This window comes from Xenopus laevis, chromosome 3S (genome assembly GCF_017654675.1).
Source record: "Xenopus laevis strain J_2021 chromosome 3S, Xenopus_laevis_v10.1, whole genome shotgun sequence".
Taxonomy (NCBI): Eukaryota; Metazoa; Chordata; class Amphibia; order Anura; family Pipidae; genus Xenopus; species Xenopus laevis.
The window spans coordinates 62,480,294-62,505,357 of NC_054376.1; the positions used below are offsets into that span (position 1 = coordinate 62,480,294).

The 25,064-nt window shown below is 37.4% G+C and overlaps 1 protein-coding gene across 1 annotated transcript; it reads left to right on the forward strand.

The window, feature by feature from the left end:
- The first annotated feature begins 716 nt into the window (after window positions 1–716).
- On the forward strand, window positions 717–21,097 carry LOC108713011 (src substrate cortactin). Its single transcript, XM_018255644.2, has 17 exons — window positions 717–856; window positions 7,724–7,804; window positions 8,365–8,438; window positions 8,848–8,977; window positions 9,863–9,973; window positions 10,335–10,389; window positions 11,529–11,584; window positions 13,579–13,633; window positions 14,491–14,601; window positions 14,722–14,832; window positions 15,613–15,668; window positions 16,702–16,771; window positions 17,559–17,704; window positions 18,937–19,044; window positions 19,117–19,408; window positions 19,903–19,974; window positions 20,853–21,097. The coding sequence occupies exons 2-17, from the start codon at window positions 7,724–7,726 to the stop codon at window positions 20,984–20,986; spliced, it is 1,662 nt and encodes a 553-aa protein (XP_018111133.1). The 5' UTR covers window positions 717–856; the 3' UTR covers window positions 20,987–21,097.
- Window positions 21,098–25,064: the final 3,967 nt, after the last annotated feature.

Here is a 25,064-nt window from a genome sequence, read left to right on the forward strand (position 1 = left end):
CAGATATTGACAAGAAAGAAAAAAAAAAAATCATGGGGTAATGTTCAAGGTGCAACAAAAAAAAGAGCCTGGAACCAGCTTGCATGAACCTGCTCCAGGCCAGCGATCACGCAGGGGTATTCTGTTGTGTTTACATTTGAAGTGCTTGGAGTCGATAAAATCCTCAAGGCTGAGTGGGTAGCTTATTGACCCATTATTCATTAGAATTACTTTTTAATAATTCCTTGCTTGTTAATATAGAATGTTGGGTGCTATTGGTTATAACCAAATTGCTGTTCAGAATCAAATTACCAACTCTGCACACCAAATGTGGTACATCAAAAATAGGATTAAAGCACCTGCTTTAGCCACCACTTTTTACAACCACCAAAGCATGGGGGGGGGGGAATTATGACCTTTCCCATTAGCAATGGGGCCCTTGCTTTTGTTAGTTGCATGTTGCAAGTTGCCCTGATAAAGTGCAATAGATCTGTTTGCAACCTATAATGTAGAATTAAGGAACGTTACTAGTTATGTCCTGGCTGCAGGGTTTCCTCAGTATATGTTTTCACCTTAGTCTGCTAGTCATTGCTGTATTTCATAATGTAGCTATGTTTGTTCAGGTCTTTTTAGTGCGACAGAGAAAGATACTGCATATTGCAGATCAAATGTGTTGTTGATTCAGTTGAGTTAGAAAGAGACCACAGATGAGGAAGTACAGAAGCAAAGCACAAAATAAGACCGGAACTGTCTCGGCAGGAAGTTAGTAGGGATTTACAGACAAGCACAAACGTAAGAACTTGACACACTGAAAACCCCCGGAGAACAAGAGCTATTCACTGTGCATCCACAAAAGGCAAAATTATTTGGAATAAAGGTGAGTAACCCGCATGCCACTTGTTATGAAATAAATGTTCCTGCATATTGTGTTGTAAAACAAAAATAATAATGGCACACATGCACAAAAAAATGGCATGGCATTGTCAGAGTTACAAACTAAATGGTCATTAATATTTTGTGTTATTTTTAACTTGAATTGGTCTGCAAAAATATCCATAAAATCAGCATGATCTCTTTTAACTTCAACAGACTCCGCACTTGAGCTTTACAAAGCAGAGGTAAAAATAAAATGTCGATTTTGCATTAATCTGTATCTAGTCTGAATATGTAGAAAAAGGCTTTGTTTATATGATAATTGTATGATCACTATATATTGAAATAGAGCAAGGCTATTGAATCCATAAGCATTAAATGACATTTGAGAAAATACATAGGGGTATATTTATCAAAAAGTGAAGGGTTTTAAAAAGAGTATTTATCAATGGGTGAAAGTTCATGCTTTGATAAATACGCCTTTCAAAATCCCACAGAAATGAATGGAGAGTTGCGGTATTTCACTCTAGGGGACTGTGGCGATCTCTAACTTCACTTTGTGATAAATATACCCCATAGAATCCAACTATTGTGACACAATATAGCATGGAATTTGTTACTTCAACATACTTTTCTGTGTATGCAATGTACAACTTGTGTACTGTGAAGATGACAACCAATCAAACTTCTGGCTATTGGCTCTAAGTTCAGACCTTAAAAAAAACAAAACATTGTGATAATGTGTAAACTTCAGAAATTCTGAGAATGTAAATCTTACCAGTGGCAGTTAAAAGCCCTCAAAAAAGGGCTTAAGCTTTTGTCTAACTTATTACACCCCCATTTGACATTTTAATGTTTTTCTCCACCTCTGCTTGTTACTCTTCAACTGACCACTTGCGTTTCTCCTCCGTTTTATTATATTATTATTATATAATGTTGTTTCCTATAAAGTCTAAATAAGGAGACGGTGAAGTGACACTTTCAGCACTCTCTTCTTTATACACCTTCCTGTGTAGGGGTTATCAGTTATATGTAAATGATTTAGTAGATGATGAAATAAAGCAACAAAGGTAGGCAATACAAAATGAAAAATCTTTAAAAAAAAAGACACACGTCTATCAAGTTCAACCTTTTAAATCTATATATATCCTGCCTAACTGCAAGTTTGCTGATTATTTCCTGTTCCCTTTGTCTAGATCAGGGGTCAGCAGCCTTTACTATCAAAAGAGCTATTTTGCCCCCTCTTCCACTAAAGAAAAATAGTCTGGAGCCGCAAAGCATAACACAGCTTATAAACTTATAAAAGTTTTAACCTTTGTTTAATTTTAACTGTTACAGAATACAACAAACAGAAGTGCAGTGTGCATATGTAGTCGGACTTTGAAATAAATTAAACACGGAATAGCCCTATTAAATGCTAGTGTTCTCATCTGTTTAATGTGACTTCTGTTTCTGAAGCTACATGCTGATCTTCCCTCTCTTGTCTTGAGTGTGTGACTGTGGTAAGGCCCATGATGAATCATCTTGCTGTGGCTCGGTCTTGCCTGTCACTTCTGGGACGTCTCTACAGCCCTTGCACCTGCTGGCGGCTTCCTGAGTGTGCGACCGCGGTAAGCAAACCATTAGCTTACCGCGGTCGCACACTCAAGAAGCCGCCAGCAGGTGTGAGGGCTGTATAGACAACGTGACAGGCAAAGCTGCAAGACCGAGCCACATCAAGCAGGACGAAGAGCCGCATGAGGCTCCGGAGCCGCGGGTTGCCTACCCTTGGTCTAGATGGTGTATTTGAGTTGTCTTTCAGTGTTTAGATGTGGCGAGAGGGGGACATTAAAGATTACCGGGGATCTCTACCTATATATATATATATATATATATATACACACACACATATATTTCACTTACTGTGACACAGATATTTCCGAAACATAAAACCACTTCCTGAGGAACTTCTGTTCTATGCTGCAGCCACAGCTAGACATTGTAGAAGAGGCTTTATTAATGCAATACAATACAATATGCAATGTAGAGACTCGCACTGATGGCAACACCGACAAAATGAAAAACACACAGAAGCTTAGCAAGGGTGTTGTTCAAACATATTGCTGCCTGTTAGTGCTTTCTTGGTACCTGTGTTGTACAGTGCAGCAGAAAATGTTTGTACTCCATAAACTAGGGTTGCCACCTCACATTTAGATACATGATACATGGTTGCACATAAATCAGTTCAGTCTGCAGCATGCATCTAAATGAATGGCTAATTAGCCATGCAGGCTGTGGATTCCATATGTGTTTGGTTTTAAAAGGGTGAGGTGGCAATCCTACTATAAACACATAGCTCCTCCTTAAAGAAGGAGGAGCTATGTGTTTAACAATGGTTAAACAATGGCTTGTATGTTTTTATTTGTTTGTTTTTGCAGTCCTAGCAAATGCTGCTTTACATATTAGCAGAAATATGTTCAGCAGCTCATATTGACTCTTCAAATTTGCACTATAGCCTATAACCTTCATAATACAAGAACTAAACCCTAAAAATGAATATGGTTGATAATGCTATATTTAATATACTGAGCATAATGCATCAGCCTTATAGTTCAGCACCTCTCTAATGTGAATGATCCAGGCCTTCAAAGTTGTCAGTGACACTCCTGTTCAGTGGGCTCTGCTAAACTTTGGGCTTTGGTCAGATAAACTTTGGGGTCATTGCAAATCATTAAGCAGAAAATCTGGTTTATCTGTTCTACAAACTGATGTTACATTCTGGTGTTAACTGCACTGGTTTCAAAGCTGCCATGTAATTAGAATCTGAATTGATTACTAATCAGCCTTATATTGTAAAACATATTGCAAGAAGGGTGCGCTCCCCTACTGTGATATCTTTTAAAACTTGAATTTATGAAAAATAAAATGCACTTACAATGTTGTAATCATCAATATCGTATCAATAAACCCAACAGGGGTTGTATACAATCAGTAAAACTTCCTCAAAAAACGAAGATCCACTCAGCTATTTAAAGCTGATAACAGTCGCACATTTTGTTGAGTATATATAACTAAACTAAAGTCTGAAATAGAATGATGCTAGAAATGCTGTATTTTGTATACTAAATATAAGCATGAACTTACTGCACCAGAAGCTCAATAAAACAAATGATTTATGCATTCAAAGTTGGCCACAGGGGGTTGCCATCTTGTAACTTTACAAGACCAAGACTACGCACATGCTCAGTGTGGTCTGGGCGTCTGTTGGGAGGGATGCTTAGGGATTGTCATAAATTATCAAAACAGCAAAGTCAAATAATTTCTGCCATAGAAGCTGATAAAGGAAGACTGATTAATAATCAGAATATACAGACTTCACTTGGCCTGTGGATATAAATCTCTGCTCTTCAGGGAAACAAACAAAGCTGCTTCAGTTCTGGGAAGTAAGGTGTGTGGGGGGGGGGGTCACCCTGCTGTTTGAAAGTATGATCAGTTTCCCTGCAGAACAGTAGGGACTTTCTGAAGTTTCCTATCCACAGCAGTCAGAGCAAGTAAAACTAAGGGGGAATTTCACTGCATACAGCCAGGTTTTTTATAAAACAGTACACACTTTTTAATTAAAGTATATTGGAGATAGATTTCTTTTTCATTAAAGAAAGTTGAAATGGGATTCTATTTTTTTGCCTTTACATCCCCTTTAAGAAACAAAAAAAGAGCTGAATTTTCTATAATACACATTTACAGCACTAAAAGCAATTTCACTCAAAACTGTGGCTGTGGATGAAAACACTTAATATTACCTTATAATTTATCTAATCATACTGTTTATTACTCAAGGCTATGTTTCAATACAGTTCTCCACATACAGAATCAATATTTTTATCAATATCCAATAAAAATAAATCTTTGAAAAACCTGTATAATTTATTAATTTGACAAATTAGGTGCTGTCTAATAGAGCCCACACTCTGGCTGGGATTAAATTGTCCTCTTCTAGTTAGGCCACATGCACCAGGAGGGAGGTCCTGGAATGAGCGCCCATGTTTGGGGACACGCATACGCATAATGAACACCGCAACTTGCCCATTGCAATAGCACATGCGAGTGATGTCAGAAGCACATGTGAAGGTGAAAGAAAGGAGGGAGGTCCTGGTATGAGCGCCCTTGTTTGGGCACACGCATACGCATAATGAACACCGCAACTTGCCCATTGCAATAGCACATGCGAGTGATGTCAGAAGCCACATCCGAATCCTGCTGAATAAGGCCGAATCCTAGCCGAACCCCAAACCGAATCTTGGATTTGGTGCATCCCTAATTTAAACAGAAGATATGTCAGGAAGTAGGAGGGGATACAAGCTATCCCTTGGAAGTGTGAGAATAGTTAAAGAATAGTTAAAGATCTGGCAAGATAAATCATGCTTTCTAGAAAAGCATTAAATAATTGGAAGGCTCTGTTTAGATGTAATAGGTTCTCAGTGAATCAGAAATCCCTCCCCTCCATCTAACAATGAGTGTTTTAAGAAAATAGAATTATGTATGGACAATATTCCATATTTCATTGACATATCCAAATATTGGCTGATTTTTCATTTGAACAACATGTTAAATATGGCCATTTGGCTACCTCTGAAAAGGAATCCAAGTGATTCTCTGATCTCAAAGTCTAAAGGAATCACAGTGGGGCATCAGAGGGGGGTCAGCTGGTTGATGAAAACAGAAAAAAAGCAGAGATTCTGAACTCTTATTTTTCATCTGTCTACACAAATGACGAACCAGTTAATGATGGTTTCCTTCTTAATAGTCCAAATTCCATACCTCCCAACATTTTAGAAATAGAAAGAGGGTCAAAAAGATTTGCAGTGCGGCAATTTTTTTTGACCACACCCATTTTGTGACACATCCCCTAATTACCATGTCCATTTTACAAAATTTGGCAGGTTATGAAAGTTTGAACACATTTCTGTGGTTTTTCTATGTTATTACAACTTTACTAAGGAAGGTGAATTTCCCTTTAAACTGTGAATCTAAGTTCTCCTAAGAGACCTGCTTATCTTAGATTGTTACAAAAATATCTAAGTATCTATTCTGGGCTCTCTGCCAAAAGCAAATTAAGTTAGAAATGTTGTATCTTTTTCTGTATGTTCAGTGCAGGAGATAAAAGAGAAAGTTGGGACATTTCTGTAAAAACCTGGGACTGCAGGTTGAGCTGTCAAAATCTGGACTGTCCCACAAAAAAACAGGACAGTTGGGAGGTATGCAATTCTAGTAATACAGCTAATGTTGCATGGTTCACGCATGAGGGAATTCAAGGGAGACTAGAACAAGATAAACAAAGGTCTGTGACTGGATGGTATTCATAGAAACAGAACACACTGGCACAACATGGCTACTGCTAGCAGGTATAACCTTGCTCGTTTATTGCGGATGCAACGTTTCGGGGTGTGACCCCTTTCTCTCTGGATGGTATTCATCCCAGGTTACTTAGAGAGCTTAGCTCTGTGATTTAATTTTAAAGGATTCATTGAGGTCTGGCACGGTGCCAAGAGAATGGTGTATTGCTAATGAGGTGCTGCTATTCAAAAAGGGATCCCGTTCTCAGCCTCAAAACTATAGGCTGGGTAGTCTGATATCAGTGGTAGGAAAGCTTTTCAAAGGGCTATTAAGGGATAAGATACTGGACTTCATTGCAAATCATAATACTATGAGTGTGTGCCAGCATGGTTTTGTGCATAATACTTCTTGCCAGACTAATTTAAATTCCTTTTATGATAAGGTGAGCAGGGACCTTGATTCTGGGAAGGCAGTGGATGTGATTTACTTAGACTTTGCTAAAGCATTTTATACAGTGCCACACAGAATGTTACTGGTTAAATTAAGTCATGTACCTGGAAAAAGAACTGGCTAAAAGATAGATTACAAAGAGTGGTGGCACTGGTAAATGGAACATTTTCTAATTGGACCAGTGTTGTTAGTGAAGTACCACAGGGCTCTGAACTTGGTCCTTTGCTTTTCAACTTGTTTATTAATGACCTGGAGGTGGGCATTGAAAGTACTGTTTCTATTTTTGCAGATGATGCTAAATTGTGCAGAACTATAGGTTCCATGCAGGATGCTGCCACTTTGCAGAGTGATTTGTCTAAGTTGGGAAACTAGGCAGCAAACTGGAAAATGAGGTGCATTGTTGATAAATGCAAGGTTATGCACTTTGGCAAAAATAATATAAATGCAAGTTATACACTAAATGGCAGTGTGTTAGGAGTTTTCTTACCTGAGAAGGATCTAGGGTTTTTTGTAGATAACAAGTTGTCTAATTCTGGCCAGTGTCATTCTGTGGCTACTAAAGCAAATAAAGTTCTGTCTTGCATAAAAAAGGGCATGAAAACATCATTTTGCCTCTTTATAGGTCCCTGGTGAGGCCTCATCTGGAGTATGCAGTGCAGTTTTGGACTCCAGTCCTTAAGAGAGATATAAATGAGCTGGAGAGAGTGCAGAGACGTGCAACTAAATTGGTTAGAGGGATGGAAGACTTAAATTATGAGGGTAAACTGTCAAAGTTGGGGTTGTTTTCTCTGGAAAAAAGGCGCTTGCGAGGGGACATAATTACTGTATACTTTACAAGTACATTAGAGGACATTATAGACAAATAGCAGGGGACCTTTTTACCCATTTACCTGTTGTGGGGTTAACAGCTGCTGACTATTTCTGCTTCTAGTCTCTTTTCATAATGTTTGCAAAATCCTAGCATTTAATCATCTATTTGTTTGTGTAGTTTTGAAATGGTTAGCATTCTTCGGTCACTTTTACTTTCCAAGTGCTTAAGAACATGATTTTTGGGTTCATAAATAGAAAATTTTTGTGTGCCAGTTTCACTTTTTTTGTTTACTATCAGATGTGGAGGGCTGCAGTGGGACACAATGTGGCTGTGTGTGAAGCAGGAGGAGATGACTGGGAAACTGACCCTGACTTTGTGGTGAGTTCTAAATTACCCAGTAATCCTTTTATTCATATGTGGAACCATTCTCTAATCTTACTGTAATACTTGGAATACTCTCAATATGGAAAGAGATTTCTTTCTTGTATTGCTGTCTGTGATGTTAAAGATCATGTAAGGTGTAATGTCCTTTAATGCCTGGCCTAACAGTGGCAGCATCGAAAAAGTCATACCATTTGGTGAGTTACAACTCCACTGGAGGGACACTGATTTGAATCATAACCTGATATATATTTATCTGCACAGAGTCCATACATATTACACCAATAGTATAACAAACTGGTGATAAGTAAAATACAATATCAACTACCAAATAAGTCCAAATGGTTTATAAACCAGTTATCCAACTGATTTCTCGGATATTAATATCTGGGCTGAGGAAGGTTATAAACTTCAGCCACTCTTAAACTATAGTTAAAGAGGTAGTTCATCTTTACTTTAACTTTTAATATACTGTACATATATATTCTATTATAGCAGCTACTTTGATTCCTTGTTGTCACTAGTACATTTTATAACACAATCCAATTAACCTGTAGAATGACATTACAGAAGAGGAACAGCGTTGGGGAGCCAAAACAGTGGCAGGATCTGGCCGTCCACAGCATGTAGAGTGAGTCACTGACATATTAAAATTTTGTCTTCTTCTTTCTTTCCATACAATTTTTTTAAGGGACATTACTTTCAAATTGACAGAGTAGCAGTAGCTTAAACTGGCCCAGTTTCTCATAAAACAAGTAATTACAATTGAAGTGTGAGTTGTGTGTAATTCATAATATTGACAACACTAACTTGTTGATGTATTTCAACAGCCCTGTTCCCAGCCTAGCCTTACAATTGTTCAAGTTGTATTTATTATTTTTTTTTTTTTTTTTTTTTATTAACAATTTTTGCAAATTTTACAATATCATAAAAGAAAGAATAGAGAGATGTATTTATTATTTTGGAGGTAGAAGACTTGTATAAGTTTTGCAGTGAAGTTTTGTGTTATTCTTTTACTGTCTTCTGATATTCTACCTAAGCATAAAGCAACTGAGAAACAAGGTTTCCACAGAGCATGAAAATCTGAAAAAGAAGGAGCTTCAAGATGGTCCACGTGCATCATATGGATATGGTGGAAAGTTTGGAACAGAGAAGGACAGGATGGATAAGGTAAATTACTGAAAAGCTCACATGACATTTGCTTTATGTAGAGTCCTCTTCTGCATTGAGAAATCTTCACGACATCTTCACTGATTTACAGCACGGGTTTCTTTTGTAAATTTGCAAGAATGTTGCACCTGTGCCACACAAAGGGTCCAGAGGCCACGTGGCATTAGGCATATTGTAAATATTCTGCAGCATGGATTCACTTTTACACTTTTGTACCTTTGTATCAACATGTTTATAAATCTTGCTGGTAGTGGTGACATGATATAATAGATACAGTAAACAGTAATTATCAGCTAAAAGCTCACCACAGTTGGCCTAAATGTTGCAGCTTCCACACAAAGCTTCCAAAGAAATTGGAATATTCTTGCTATTCTTGAATTAGCTTACTATGATTCATTTCCCTTCAAAAGTGTTGAACCATGAGATTCTGGCTAAAACAGTAACACACATTTACCCATGGTATGTACAGTGGAGTTCTATAACCAACACATGTTATGTAGCAAATACAATATTTAAGGACCATATTATTTGCTGCAGTGAGGCTGCAAGGGAAACTAGTGATTTCTATGTGTTCTGTTTCTAAAGACTTATAATTCCTCTGAGGTGCAAGAATCAGACAGATAGTGCTGATATAGTTGGAGAGAGGGAAAACAGGATATGGCTGAAGGCTTTGCCATTATAACATAAAGAAGGAGGCATACATGCAATATGTATTTCACAGCAATCTTTTCTACTACACCATCTCTACTCCTTTCACTGTACTTATAATGGCGGCATAAAGTGCTTATGAACAATATAATCCAGCAAGATAATATATATGAGGAGAAAGTACTGGGCTGGGGTGTATTACATGGCTCATGTATTTCTTCTTGGTCTATTTACTAGAATGCTTTGGGCCATGACTACCAGTCAGAGCTGGAGAAACATTCCTCACAGACAGATGCAGCAAAAGGCTTTGGGGGGAAATACGGGGTTCAGAAGGATCGCACAGACAAGGTGAGTTACAGCAAACACATTGATTTGGGAATAATATAGTTGAGATTTGACCCAGCAGTACACATCCACAATATGATAAATGTAACAAAATCATTAGTAATTCTACCATTATCATGCACTTTCTCTTACTGGGATGTATTCATAGAATACAGACCTAGCCAACCCATTATAATGCCACTAATGCAATAATTATGGAATAGCAAAAAATAAGAATAGCATAACATGTAAACCTCGTATACAGTGACCCATGTATAACACAATACAAGGTAAACTTCCATTGAAGAGATGGAAGAAAAGGAATAGCACACATACAGCATGAGGTTAAATGACTGGCATGCTGTTTGTCATTTTTATTTTTCAGTCAGCTGTTGGGTTTGAGTATAAGTCAAAGGTAGAACAGCATTCTTCTCAGCAAGGTAAGTGCATAATACAGTCCTTACAACACCACAGTACCCTCATGCTTGAAATTTATATGTGACTAATTCTGTTCAAACAACTGAACTGGAGACTACAATGAGACTACAATGAGCAGAGCAGTAGAATATATACAGGACTTTCAGAAATTCAATCAATATTAAAAGTAATCTCAGGCTGCTCAGTGGCAGATAAGAGAAGCGACAGGTACAGTATTATAAAATAATTACATATCAGCAGTAGATGCAGTAGAACAAAAAGTCACCTACAAAAACAGCACTAAAACTGCATAATGAATAGCTCTCCCCATATTGTAATTTAAAAAGGTATTAGATTCACTGAGTAGTTTTGGGATCCTATAAAAGTAGAAGCCACATACAGAGTGATTTCTATACATTTTATGTATCTCCTCTTTGACTTCCAATATCTTTATCAGTTTTAGTAGGGGGTATTTTATTATTAGGGTTCTCTAACTTCTGACATTTTGTGAGATGCTTTGTGCCCTGTGTACAGGTAGCTCCTTGCAACCTTTATGCAGTAGATTCGCTTTTAATTAAAAGTTGTGCTCACCACTAATTTTTAAAAAACATTAGGCCGGGGTGCAATGAGGTTGTGACCACAAAATACATATAGTCAAACACCAGAGTCCTCTGCACTCAACCCATTATCAATATATTTAAGACATTGAGACATCTTGTGTCATTCTGAACATGGACATGGACTGCTCTGTAGTTTGGTGTCTGGTCTGCCCGCCCACAAATGATGAATGATCACCTTCAACATGTAAAACATTTGTTTTTTAATTATAGTGTTTCTAGTCTATAACTACTGAGCTAGCAACAAAGTACAATTATTTATTTGTTTACTTGTACAGCTACATAGTGTAAGTACTTAAGCCAGAATAGTAAAGCTATCTTCACATTAACTTTTTTATTCTGACCCAGTTATCATACCCTGCATGGGCGGAATGTAAAGACATCTTATTTGTTTTTTTTCTAGCCCCATGTTAGTGGTTATTTGTTGGTTTGTCATTAAAGTAAACATGCATTTTTAAAGTACAGTACTCCTGGTCATTTGTTATTCATTTATTTATCAAGATGCTAGTTTACTTTCCTAATTATGTGTTTCTCTTCAAATATAGATTATGCAAAAGGATTTGGAGGGCGCTATGGTGTCCAGACAGATCGTGTTGATAAGGTGGGCCTTCTGCTCTACAGATGCATCTCGGAAAAAGGAAAAAATGTGCTGTAAATGTAATCTTAAAAACCCTTTATCCAGAAACCTCTCAAATAATAGAGGGTTATTTAAATGAACAATTTTGACTCCTTTTACATCTAGGATTAATGCATGTTAATGGCCGAACAATACTTTTCAGTTTTACTGGTAAATGTTGTAGTAAGCTTAGTGCTCCACATTTCATTCCTCTTATCTGGAAAACTGAGTTCCAAGTGTTCCTGACAAGAGATCTCATTCCAGTATAATTATACCAGTTGCATCACATTTAATTCCTTATCTGCTATTTGTTATAGTATTTACATGCTATTCATTTTATCCTCACCCAACCCTGTTCTTTTTAGTGCTTCACATATTACACATATCTAATGGCAGATGGAACAGTAACAAACGAGTCAGTGCTGTCTATGTACATTTAGTAAATGTTTAACTTGTTTGTTTTACGATGGATTTCCAATGTGTATTGAAGGTTTTTTTTACATTTTCAGGTCAGCAATTGATTTTTCTGAAATTCAGTGTTGTAATGAAAATAATCAAGTATTTGCACAAATAATGCAGACAGGGCATAACTATTGATAACCAAGCCCTGCTTTGGGACATACTTTTATAGTTCATGTTGGACTCTAGAAAATAAGCATCCAGTTTTAAACATGCAGATAAGACAAAAATAAAAGTAAAGACCACTTCAGCTCACCGAACCTCCCCTCCTCCAGGTGCTCAGTCGACAGTGTCCCCACTGTAGGTACATATAACTCAATCAGGCAGACGGCACTTCTGGAATGTGGTTTATTAGGGTTGCTGCTGTTAGACACCTAACACGTTTCGGGAATGTATCCCTTAGTCATAGGCTGTTTTAAACAAACTAGCAAAATTAGGTCTCTCCTGCATTACATAAACATGCTTATATTCAAAAACACACAGAAAATGGGGAAATTTTTTTTTTATTGACTGTGAATCTATGAATGAAATGAATATAAAGGAAACAGTGTCAGTGTGGACGTTATCCGTGCCCTCCATTTGTTTCCTCTATTCACCCTATCCCTTCAAATGATTATGACCCAGGCACCTTCCCCTGTCAATCATTAGTATATATGTATAATGGAACAAAGGGTAAAGATTATTTATTGCTATCTAAGACTAAAGGGAATAGTTCTTAAAGGAAACAGACTTTACCCTCCAGTAATTTATGCTGTTTAAAACCCTATACAAATGAATAGGGAGCAGAAAATTAGATGAACTGTTTTAACCTTTTGAGAGGTATGCCCCTTTGTGATGAACCTTTTCTTGGATTCAGGCAATTTTCAAAATGATTAATGCAGCATTTCTTCCCCTTTTGCATGTTCTTTTATAGTTTCACCAGTGACTAATCTTTAGAATTTGTATAATATTAAAACTTCCAAGTCATGTTGTTTTTGTTTATTAATAAATATTATATCCTAGTCTATCGTTTGCCAATTTACAAGGAAACAACTCTCACCCCTCCAGTGCAAATAGAAATAAAGTACTATATTATATGTACACACCACCCAATAGCTGCTCCTCCACCCACTAACCAGATATAATTTGGAAGACTTTAATGATCTCTGCATAAACATAGTGTGAAAGCAGTAGTGTGAAATCCTATTGGGTTTAATTACTTTTTAGTAGACTTAAAATATGGTGATCCAAATATGGAAAGATCATATATCTGGGAAGCCCCAGATCCTGAGCATTCTAGATAACAGGTCTAATACCTGTGCTAGCACTTACAAGCAATGCTAATTTTGCACAACTGAAAAATTAGTACTTTTTTTTTAAGCATTTTGTCCCTGACAAAGTTATTATCAAAAGACTTATCACAAGGCTACTAAAGAACACGGCCAGCAAAAACACCCCAAAATCAGAACAATTTGCCATTGCCCTTAATGTTCATATCTTGTTTTAAACAAGTGTAACTTATTTTTATTTTCTTTTTTTAGTCAGCAGTTGGATTTGAATACAAGACAGAGTTACAGAAACACTCTTCCCAGAAAGGCAAGTAATGTGACAAGAAAGCAATTAAATATCCGCATGGTACAGTGGCGTAACTAAAAAAGCTCGGGTTTGCCCTGGGCCCCCCACTGGGTCCACTGGACTTGTATCTCTCCCACCGCGCATACGCTCAACTTTCCTACCTGCAAATAACCTTTTCCATGGCACCGGTGGGCCCCAAGTGGGTTCTGGCTTGGGTGCAACCCCAGTAGTTATGCCACTGGAATGGTACAAGAAAAAGGTCCCATTAGATATGTATCACTGTTTTTTTTTTATTCTCTCTCATTACATGGCTATATGATTACTCATTTTGACATTTCTGCTGTATTTGTTAGGCAAGCATTCTAAAAGTTAGTACGCTAGCAAGGTATTCTATAATAAGGGCGAATTGCACTTCCCCTGCTGTCCTACTTTTTCTATGCAATGGGCCAACTTTCCACTGTATTATATAGGGGTGACACCTTTCTGGACAGGTGGCAGGTATATGACCTTGAGGGGGCAGAGGGAATGTGTCAGTTGGTGGGATGCTGATGTTTAGTGGTGGAATGATAGCATTTGTTACTTGGTTAATGATGTGGTAGGCGATGGTTGGCAGATATGGTAAGCCCCTGCAGCAATGTTTTGTAGACAGTAGACAGACAGTTTTAAAACAGGACAGGCCAAGTGAAAACTGGATTATCTGGCTACCCTAGTACTACATATTTGTGGGACCTGTTTTATACAAACAGGAGACTGGTAAAACTGGGAAAGAGGACCATTTAGTGCCTATAAATAAGGAAACTTCATGAGTTGCTTCTCTTAAAGATAGGTGACAGCATTATGTGTTCATTTGTTTTCACAGATTTACCCTTCTGTTTCAGATCAGTCTCAAGGTTTCGGTGGTAAATATGGGGTACAGAAAGATAGACAAGATAAATCAGCTCACAGCTGGAGTCACAAAGAAGAATTACAACCTCATCAATCACAGACAGGTAACAGCACATTTTATAAAAAATAAAGGGGATGCCACCCCAACCAAAGCCACCAGGTGTAAAATAATATGCCCTCAATTCACTGTACCCCTCTTTTAATGTAATACTTCACTTGACTAGATTATACCAAAGGCTTTGGGGGTAAGTTTGGGATCCAGAAAGACCGACAAGATAAATCTGCTCATAGCTGGAGTCATAAAGAAGAAGTCAAACCTCACGAATCACAAACAGGTAACTCCTTCTGTCACAAAAGACCAATTCCTATATCTACTCACAGAAATCTGCCAGGCCCCAACATTGGGTCAAGTCTTTTTAATGACACTTTAATAATAAAACTGATAATCAAATACTTTAAACTGTGACTCCCTCTTTCAGTTTGACTTTCCCCTAAAAAATACATATACAATACAGGTATGGGATCTGTTATCTGGAAACACAGAAAGCTCCAAATTACGGAAATGCCTTTGCCCATAGACTCAATTTAATCCAAATAATCCAAATTACAAAAAAAATTATTTCCTTTTTCTCTACAATAATAAAACAGTAGCGTGCACTTGATCCAAACTAAGTTAGAATTAATCTTTATTAGAAGCAAAACCAGCCTATTGGGTTAATTAAATGTTTACATGATTTTCTAGAAGACGTAAGGTATGAAGATTCAAGTTATGGAAAGATCCATAAGCATTCTGGATAACATACCTGTACTATACAACTGAATAGTAGATACAACCACATTTTTTAAACACAGAAACCTCTAAAGCAAATGGATTTTGAAATTCATTTAAGGCATTCTGCAAAAGGACAGGCTACCTTGTTTATCATCATTAAAAAAGTAGTCAAGGTAAAAACTTTTCCTAGTGAGGGAAACACAAAAACAGGTTGTGAAGGAGCTAATACTATTGCTTATACAAGTTTAAGTGGTATCTAGAGAAGTGATGATTAAAAAAACATGATTCTTTTGAAGGATTATTGAACATGGCCTTCAAAATGTATATTCATTTTTAATTACAGATTATACCCAAGGATTTGGAGGACGATTTGGAGTACAAACTGACCGTGTAGACAAGGTAAACTAGCATTAGACTGTATTAATAGAGGAAAGGATTAAAAAGCACACATGGAACATTACAATACAGAAGCACAGCCTGTTCTCTTTAGCTATTTAGGTTTTTAAAAATAATGTCCGTCTCATTTGAACCTCTGCTTTACTTATTTACCTTTATTTTAAAGATTTGCTACAAAAAAATCTTATTGTAATGTAAAGTATCATTCACATAATTTATTGAAGTTTTTAGTACTGTAGACAGGCATTTCATGAAAATCAGCCCAGGCTCTCAGAAATACATATATGACACAGTCAACCCAGCATTTCTTGAGATAGTGGCTCTAGCATTTCATAACACAGTAAACCCAGCATTTCATGACACTGTAGCTCAGGGTTCTAGCAATATATCACACAATGCTTAGTGTTTAATGACACAGCAGCCCCAACATTTTATAACACATAGGCCCAAGCAATATGTGATATAGAGGACCCAGTATCTGATGACCCTGTGGCCCCAGCATACCTCTTCATCAGGGTGTCCCAATATTTACACTGCCTGTGGTTCTATGTGCACTCTCTTTTCATTACTGGAGAGAGCAGTATGTATAATCAATATTTCCCTCTATAATTACCATTTGTTTTCTCCATTGTCTATATGCCAGTATGTGAGATGCATAGCTCCCTTATGTATTTTTGCCACATCCCACCTCAGGGCATGGGCATCGGGTCCCCCATTCTGGTGCCTACACAAGATTTGGGATGACACAAAATTTGCCTTTATAACAGTTTCCACAAAATTGCACTAATTGTGAATATGCTCTAATTGTGAATTACAAAAGAATGAGGAACCAAGATTTAAATAAATTTCTTAACTAACACAAGAAAATAGGATTTGGAATTATTTCTTAGGGTGACAGGTCCCTTTTAACAGAAAATTACTTTACTTGTTGTAGCCTTGTTTGGTTAGGCTGTAAATTTTGTGATCAATGTAATATGTATAGCTATTGGCTCTCTATGCATGACGCTCATCAATTTTTTTTATGGAACTCCTACAGTGTGCATCAGGATTTGGTGAAATTGAAACACCCAGTTCTGCTTATGAGAAGACCCAGCCTTTAGAAGCTAGTGAGTAATCCACACAAAAGCCTCAAATAATCACTGCCTAAAGCAAGTTGTTGCATTATTTATCAGAAAGAAATTTTACTATAATTAATGTACATCGTACTTGGTGCAATAATTTCAACAACTGCTAATACAATTGTTATTTATTACAGATGTTCACCATTAGGTCCCTATTACATTCACACACACTGGTTTCAGTTTGATCAAGAGCCATTTAACCTGCCTTTATGTTTGTGGCAGGAAATCTATAGAGACACAGAGAGATTATCCAAACTCCATGCATATGATGCCTTGTTTAGAGTTGAACTCAAGACCCCAGTGTTGAAAGGCAGTACTCACAGTAAACACTGAGCTATCATGCTGCCCATGGAATAAAAAAAATGGTGTTAGTTTCCTACTATTGTGTGTGTAAGATCTGCCGTTGCTACCAGTTCCTGGGACCTTAGGGTGATGGCACATGGTAAGATTTGTCACTTGAGGTAAACCTGAGCTGACATGGGGGACAAATCTTGGGGTGACTCCCAAGCAACTTGTGCGTTTAATGTGTGCCATGGCCCTAAGGGAGCCCCAGAGGCAGACAGATTTTACCTTTTTTACCTTTAACAACAAAGGAAATACACCGCAGCAAAAAGGGACCAACACATAATTCCACTAGCAGTGATTGAAAGATATGGGAGGAGGCAGGGGTGAGCATAAGAACTGGTGAGAAGGGAGTCTGAGTGTTTCTTCAGCAGTGAATGCGAGTCACATGTTGCACTGGGGCTCATTGTGTACTTTTGCTGCATTTCAGTGACTAGTGGGGCCCATAATCTTAGATCTCGCTTTGAGAACATGGCTCGAACAGCAGATGAAGAGAATAAACAGAAAGCAGAGGAGGAGAGGGTGAGACGACAGAAGAAAGAGAAGCAAGAGCAAGAATTGCAGCTTAAAAGAAAGGTAAGATTGTAGCATTTATATGTAATAGGACCAGAAAGATGTATTATGTATAGTAAAGACACCTGCAACATGTATAAATGCAAATGTACCAGTAGTGTAAAATAAATGGCTCATGTGTTTTGCCCAGGGCATTATCTATGTGGAATTTGTAAAATCTGACTGTGTTTGTGTGTATCCATATGGAACAGTGGTGCACAGATTGTCTTAAAGGAGAACTAAACCCTAAAAATGAATATGGTTAAAAATACCATATTTTATATACTGAACTTATTGCACCGGCCTAAAGTTTCAGCTTCTCAATAGCAGCAATCATCCAGGACTCCAAACTTGTCACAGGGGATCACCGACTTGGAAAGAGTCTGTGACACTCACATGCTCAGTGGGCTCTGAGCAGCTGTTGAGAAGCTAAGCTTAGGGGCGTCACAAATTATCAAGCAGAAAATGAGGTTGGCCTGTAATATAAGATGATGCTACAGGGCTGATTATTAAATTCTGATGCTGGTTGCACTGACATGTAGTAATTATCTATTAATTACTAATCAGAAATATGCTGTATACCTGATCTGCCTTACTCTTCTCTTTGGAAAATAATAAAGAATATTCGAAAATTAAATTACTAATCAGTAATCAGTTATACCCCTTTATCAAGCATGGGTATAACCCCAAACCGTTGCACCAACTGCAAATAAACACGCAAGTGTATATCCCTGCTTGAAAGAGCCGTGAGTGCCAGTGAATTCTTATTTCTTACACATCCATATAACCACACTTGTTTCTATGACCTCAGTTCAGTAATATGTGCCTAATACCTTCCTATGTGAGAAGTAGTAAAAATGACAGGAAAGCAAAGGAAAAACACATTAGGCCAGATTTATTATGATGAGAAGAATGTGCCCCTTAATTCAATGATTTATCAAATATCAAAATGGAGAATCTTGTAGGTTTTCCCATAGTTTACTACTTTCACATAAGTGTTTTAATGAATTAATGCATCAAAGCTGATGTGTGTCTAAACTGAGCACACAAATTTGTTTTACTGCTTGGAAAAGTGAAACACCCTGATCTATTAGGGCATAGTACTCAGTGCTGCTCAGCATCAACATTTAACACATGTTCGCTTTTTCCATCACAGAAATTATAAATATAAATCATAAACCCTTGATAATGTTTTACCAAGAGGCAACAAAAATTACATTGGTTTGGTAAATCAGCCTTGTTATTGTATGTTGCAGATTCATCAAAGTGCTGAGTATGAAAAGACTCCACCGCCCCCAAGTTCAGTTCCTGTGCAAATGCCGCGTGTTTCTGCAACACCACCACAACAGCCTCATGAAAAAGAGGTAAATATTTTTCAAAAGGGCTTTGAAATAAAAAAAGAACCATTTAGACATATCATTTATTCTTACTTTCAGATAGATTTGGATCCATTATATGAGAAACCACCCCCTGTGCCTCCCAAACTCCCCGATATAGAGAATGAGAAAGTGCCCACTCCTCCTGAAACAAGTGAGAATGAGGAAGAAACATATGAAGATGTAGTAATGCCAACAAATGACACAGAGGAAGACTATGAAGACATTCCAGATCTTCCACCAAGAACTTTTGAGGAAGATAACGAGGAGGATTATGAAAGTGTTCCAGATCTCCCAGTTGATGAGGCTTTGTATGAAGAGTTACCAAATGAAGAGAGTCCTATGTTAACTGGTGAGAGACAAACATCAGGAAATGGATAACCACTGGCATATTCTAAACTACATAGTATTACTTGTGTTACGGTAGCATGTTGCACAATGGTGAGGAAGTGAGTGTAGTAGAAGAAAATGGTGTGGTTGAAATTTAAACAAAATTAAATGGATGTGGTTAAAAAGCCTTTATTGTAACTTGTCTTAACCTCAGACAAAAAAAAACAACATTTCAGGCCATCAGAATTTTTGGGGAGATTTTCTATCTTGCACACTTGTACTTTTGTTCAAAGAACCCTGTGTCCATTAAAAGGACAACTAGAACTTTGACCAGTCATGAAGAAACAATGGGTTATTCTAACCACATCTTGTTCCATTAGCCTGACTTAGTAAGAGAAACCTGCAAGCAACCAAAGGATCCTTCTGTTGACAGAAATAGGTTACTGCAATACTGAAATAATTCTTTGATTAGTAATCTGTTTGTATTCTTTATCATGTCTATTCTATTCTTTTCAGCATCTTCTCAACATGCCAATCAGAAAGGTGGCTCAGGAATCTGCGCTGTTGCTTTGTATGATTATGAAGGAGGTGAGTTTACAGGCAAAAGAAAAATCAAAAAGGTGAAAAACAGTGCATATACTGTATAAAAGTCCTACACAGCTATATGTTATAACCAGTTTCTGTATCCAAGCAATTACCAACCAGAAGAACACACAGTTGAAGCCAGGTCCAGGTCAGCCCCCACATGCACATGCCCCTGGCATAACATAAAGCCACAATCTTGCATACAGATGCTGTAAATATTTTAGAACCTGGACAAATCTGAAAGTGGTGAATGCCTCAGAAACACCATCTACGTAAGTGTAACAAACAATGAAAAGCGTCCACAAAACCAAAGTACACAAAGTAGTTTTACTGAATACCCTACCCAACTCACTAACCACTGTGTGTGGCTTCTCACTAGATAGACAGCTATATTTGAATACAGATATTATGCTCTCAGGTTATGATACATCATTTTCCAAAGTGAAAGCTTAGGGGCCGTTTATCAAATTTGCAAATTTCTGATTTTTTTAAGTTAAACAAAAACTGGAACACTCGTAAGTATATGTGTGCACATATTTATTAAAACACGTAATTGCTCAAAAACATTAAAAAAAACATGAATGATCATCATTTTCAATGAGTCTATCAGCTTTCAAAGTAACTCAAATTGAAGAAAAAAATGCTTACATTTTGGTTGAACATGAACTTGTCAGCTTTAAGGCGCTGGGTTTTTTTAACATTCGAGGTAAAAATTTGAGTTTCATAAACTAAAGTTTGTGAGTTTTAGTACAAAAACGCAAATTCTAAATGTTAATAGACCAGCCCCTAAGTGAACATTTTACACAAGCAATTAGGGAATTTGTATTTACTGATGTCACTGGTTCTTTAACTACATTATTACTTCTATTTATTTTTGACAGGTGGGGATGATGAGATCTCTTTCCAACCTCAGGAATTGATCACTGACATAGATATGCTGGATGAGGGCTGGTGGTGTGGAAGCTGCGCGGGGCATCGGGGGCTCTTTCCTGCCAATTATGTGGAGCTTCAGTGAGCTCCTCTGTAAACTTCCAAAGATGACATGGACTTTCTTTGTCTTCTCAGCTGTTAACATTACATTTTGAGCTGTCATAATCCTTATCAATAAACATGCATTCAATGTAAACAATAATCATTGTAATATCTCTTGCAGTTACCCTTCCAGAATTAGGGTAGAAATAGCCCTAGGTCTACCCTGTCCAACCATTTCCATGTGTATTTATTCAGCAAGCTCACCAAACAAGCACATCTACCCAAGTATGGCAAGCTTATTGTGAGCGTATTTATCTTAGCTGCCTAGCCCCAGTGATATTGAAGACTGACAACTAGAATGACCATAGTCCAACGTGCTAAATCCTTAAAGAACTTGTAACAGAATTGGAATTTGGATAAACAGTTACTGTAGGCGGGCTGAACTATTTGGGAACCAATGTCTCCAATGACTGCAAATGCCATTATTTTCCACTCACAATAAACATTAGTTTAGCTTTGAAGCATGAAGTGTGACATTCCTCTCAGTATATTTTGCAGAGATATATTGCACAGATTTATGAGAAGGAATACCTCAAGCTAGCTACATCATTCTTATAAAACTGGACAAATACACCTTCTGCATGTTGAATAAGTAATCTGATCATGACTAGCAATCACCTAGCATGACTAGCATCAGATTTATCAAGGGTCGGAAATTTATATATATGTATATATACATGAATATAAGCTTCATCTTTCTGAAATAATAAATAAATATAATCAATTAACAATTCTGTACCATTTATGAAATAATCAAGTTAACCTTCACTCTCCCCCTCTGAACAACTTGTCACTCTTCTTTGTACACGCTCTTTAATTCTCTACCTTGCTAAAATGGCATCTGACCTTTCTACTAAATGATCTAATGTATCTGCTAGTAAAACTGTGTCATAGAGAGAATTCCACAATGTCACATCACTTACTGTAAAAACCATAGTTGTACCTTAAAATGGAACCTTCTATTATCAAGACTTTGATAACAATTTGACGGGGCAGTGAGATCTGTAGAATTGAAACTTTTGGCTGGATGATACAGTATCTCCTGCATGAACTTTCCAGCAGTGGAATGACTGGTTATTGGGCCACACTGTAACATCACTGGGTCCCAAAACTTTGCGAACAAGAAATTTCTTAAAGTATAAAAGATAATTTCTTGTAGGATGCTGTAGATAAATATTTTTTTGTTTTAATCCAGTAAACATTTAAATATATATAGATCTGATAACTAAGGAGGTGACTAAAGCTGGTACGGTCCTATTGCTCTTGAAGTGGGCTCATTTATCAACACTGGGCAAATTTGCAAATGGGCTGTTACCTATAGCAACCAATCAGTGATTAGCTTTTTAAAGCCAGCTGCAAGTAGAACAACGAATGCAGCAATCTGATTGGTTGCCATGGGTTACAGCCCATGGGCAAATTTGCCCAGTGTTGATAAATGACCCCCCCCCCTGTGTTTTATCGGAGTGGCATTGTTTAGCCCAATTCCCTTATAACATATTGATAATAGGAATGGGATGTCATCAGCTGCAGTAAAATAGAGACCTTATCTAACCCCTGTGCTGCAAGTGCTGTTATAAGTCCATCCACAAACTTACTCATTACCTGCTGATTTAAAAGCTGTACAATAGAAAGTGTGTACACTTGATATCAGACTGATGGCAATAAATAGCAGGTCTCTGATAGCAGCCCATCACAGATGTGCAAGTATGTTTGGAATGGGGTACAGTGGGAGAGTTGACATAAAGAAAGACAGCAGCTGACTAAAATATAATTTAAAAAACAGCAAAAGGGTCGGAACATAATGGGAAACATAGGATGTAATCAATGGGAAGAACTGTGTAGGAATCAAAGAGGGAGTGAGCAAGAGAAGTGGAGGAGCCAGATAGGGAGCATGAAGAAACAGTGAACAATAATAAGGGATGGGGCAGTGCATTAGGGAATGAGGGAGAAGGGGTGGAAAATTGTTCCCTACTTACATGAAGGCAAGACAAGTATAAATGAATGTAGGTATAGGGGGGGGCAATATGAAAGGCAATGAGAAAGTATAAGTGAAAAAGGGGGATAGTTAGAGAATGGAAATGAAGTAGAGAGCAAGGAATATATGAAGAAAAGTCACAGGGTGAGCAGGATAAGAAAGTGAAGGGAACATGTGAAAAGTAGATGTAGAGCAAGCCTTACAAATTTGAAGAAGAAAAGAATATATGCTGAAAATGTCTGTGTAAGGAGATGATAATAGGAATATAAAAGTATAAGGAAGCAAAGGGAAGGGAAGGAGTGTGTGTTGGCTAATCAGATGTCAATGCTTGGGGCTACTGCAAATCAGCCCCAGCCCACAGGTCACTGTTTCTTATTCTAGATGAGGTTTCTTTTTGCCCCCTTCTTAAGAAAATTATGCATTTGGTTACACTTAACATGTATTGCTAGTCTTTGGGTATTTCTGGTTGTGGAGTTTAGTGCACTCTGCATTCCCTCTGGTGCTTCTGGACGTAGCTTCTGCCCCCCGGGCTGGATCTTCTACTGCTCATATTGCTGTGCTGTAAGTAAGAACCCTGTAACCTGAGCTGATGCTGAGGAGAGTTACATGACTTGCTATTGAAGCAAATGCGCTACGTGTTTATATTTTATACATTAACATTGTTAAAATGGTTTTTTGGGGTTATAAGTTATTTTGATGGAATGTAATATATTATGTTACCGCTAAAAACACTTGTATACACCCTTAGCGACCATCTTTGCATCCTTCTTGACTATTACAGACCTCAACAACTTCCTTGCAATGTTTACAAACAATGGCTTTTGTGTGCAGTGTGTATGTGATAATATTTTGCAATCACAAAGCATTTTTTTTTGCGACAAAATATTTAACGAAACTCCATAGCAGGTGTTAACACTAACTTTTTACATTGCAAGCAGAGCTAAACATTTGCAAAAAACCCTTTTTAAACAACACTTGTGATTTTAATTACATCCTCCTTTTTTTTGTTCTAATGGCAGCACATATATTTTTACATGCTGCCATTATTATTTCCCACATGTATGTACATTGCTTTTCAGCTTCACTTTGGGGGAGGAGCACTTTGTAGCTGCTAGGATATCAGTGCTAATGTCAGCATTGTCAATACCAAGTGGCATACCTGTATATTGTACTGCATTGAACTGTGTATATGCACTTTTTTAATGAACCTTCCATTAATGGGACATGCAAAATTCCAAAGATGTGGAATGATGTTGGATGTGGAGGACGTTGAAACTATGTCTGCAAATTCAAGCCATGACGTTGAAAATTGTAATTTAAACAAATAAATCTATTATCTCTTTAATAAAAACATATTTGCTGCTTTGCTTCTGTACATTTGTCTTACTCTGCACTACATAGCAACATAATAAGTTATTGAAAAAAGAAACACCTCCATTATGTTCAACCTTTTAACTCTATTTTAACCTGCCTAACTGCTAGTTGATCCAGAGGAAGGCAAACAACCCAGTTTGAAGCCTCTCCAATTTGCCTTAGAGGGGGAAAAATTCCTTCCTGACTCCAAGATGGCAATCGGACTAGTCCCTGGATCAACTTGTACTATGAGCTATCTTCCATAACCCTGTATTCCCTCACTTGCTAAAAAGCCACCCCCTTCTTAAAGCTATCTAATGTATCAGCCTGTACCACTGATTCAGGGAGAGAATTCCACATCTTCACAGCTCTCACTGTAAAAAAAAAAAAAAACCTTCAGAATATTTAGCTGGAGCCTCCTTTTTTCTAATCGAAATGGGTTCTGATGTGTCAGCTGGAAGGACCTGCTGATAAATAAAGCATTAGAGAGATTATTATATGATCCCCTTATATATTTATACATAATTATCATATCATCCCTCAATTGCCTTTTTATTACTACAGCTCAAGACCTTATTTGCCCTTGCAGCTGCTGACTTTTCCATTTTTTCATTATGGATTTACCTATTGCAGTCCCATTAAGGGTATAAGTGACTTGCATATTTTTACATCCCAGGAGCAAAACTTTACAATTATTGACACTGAATCTCACCTGCCACTTAGCTGCCCAGAT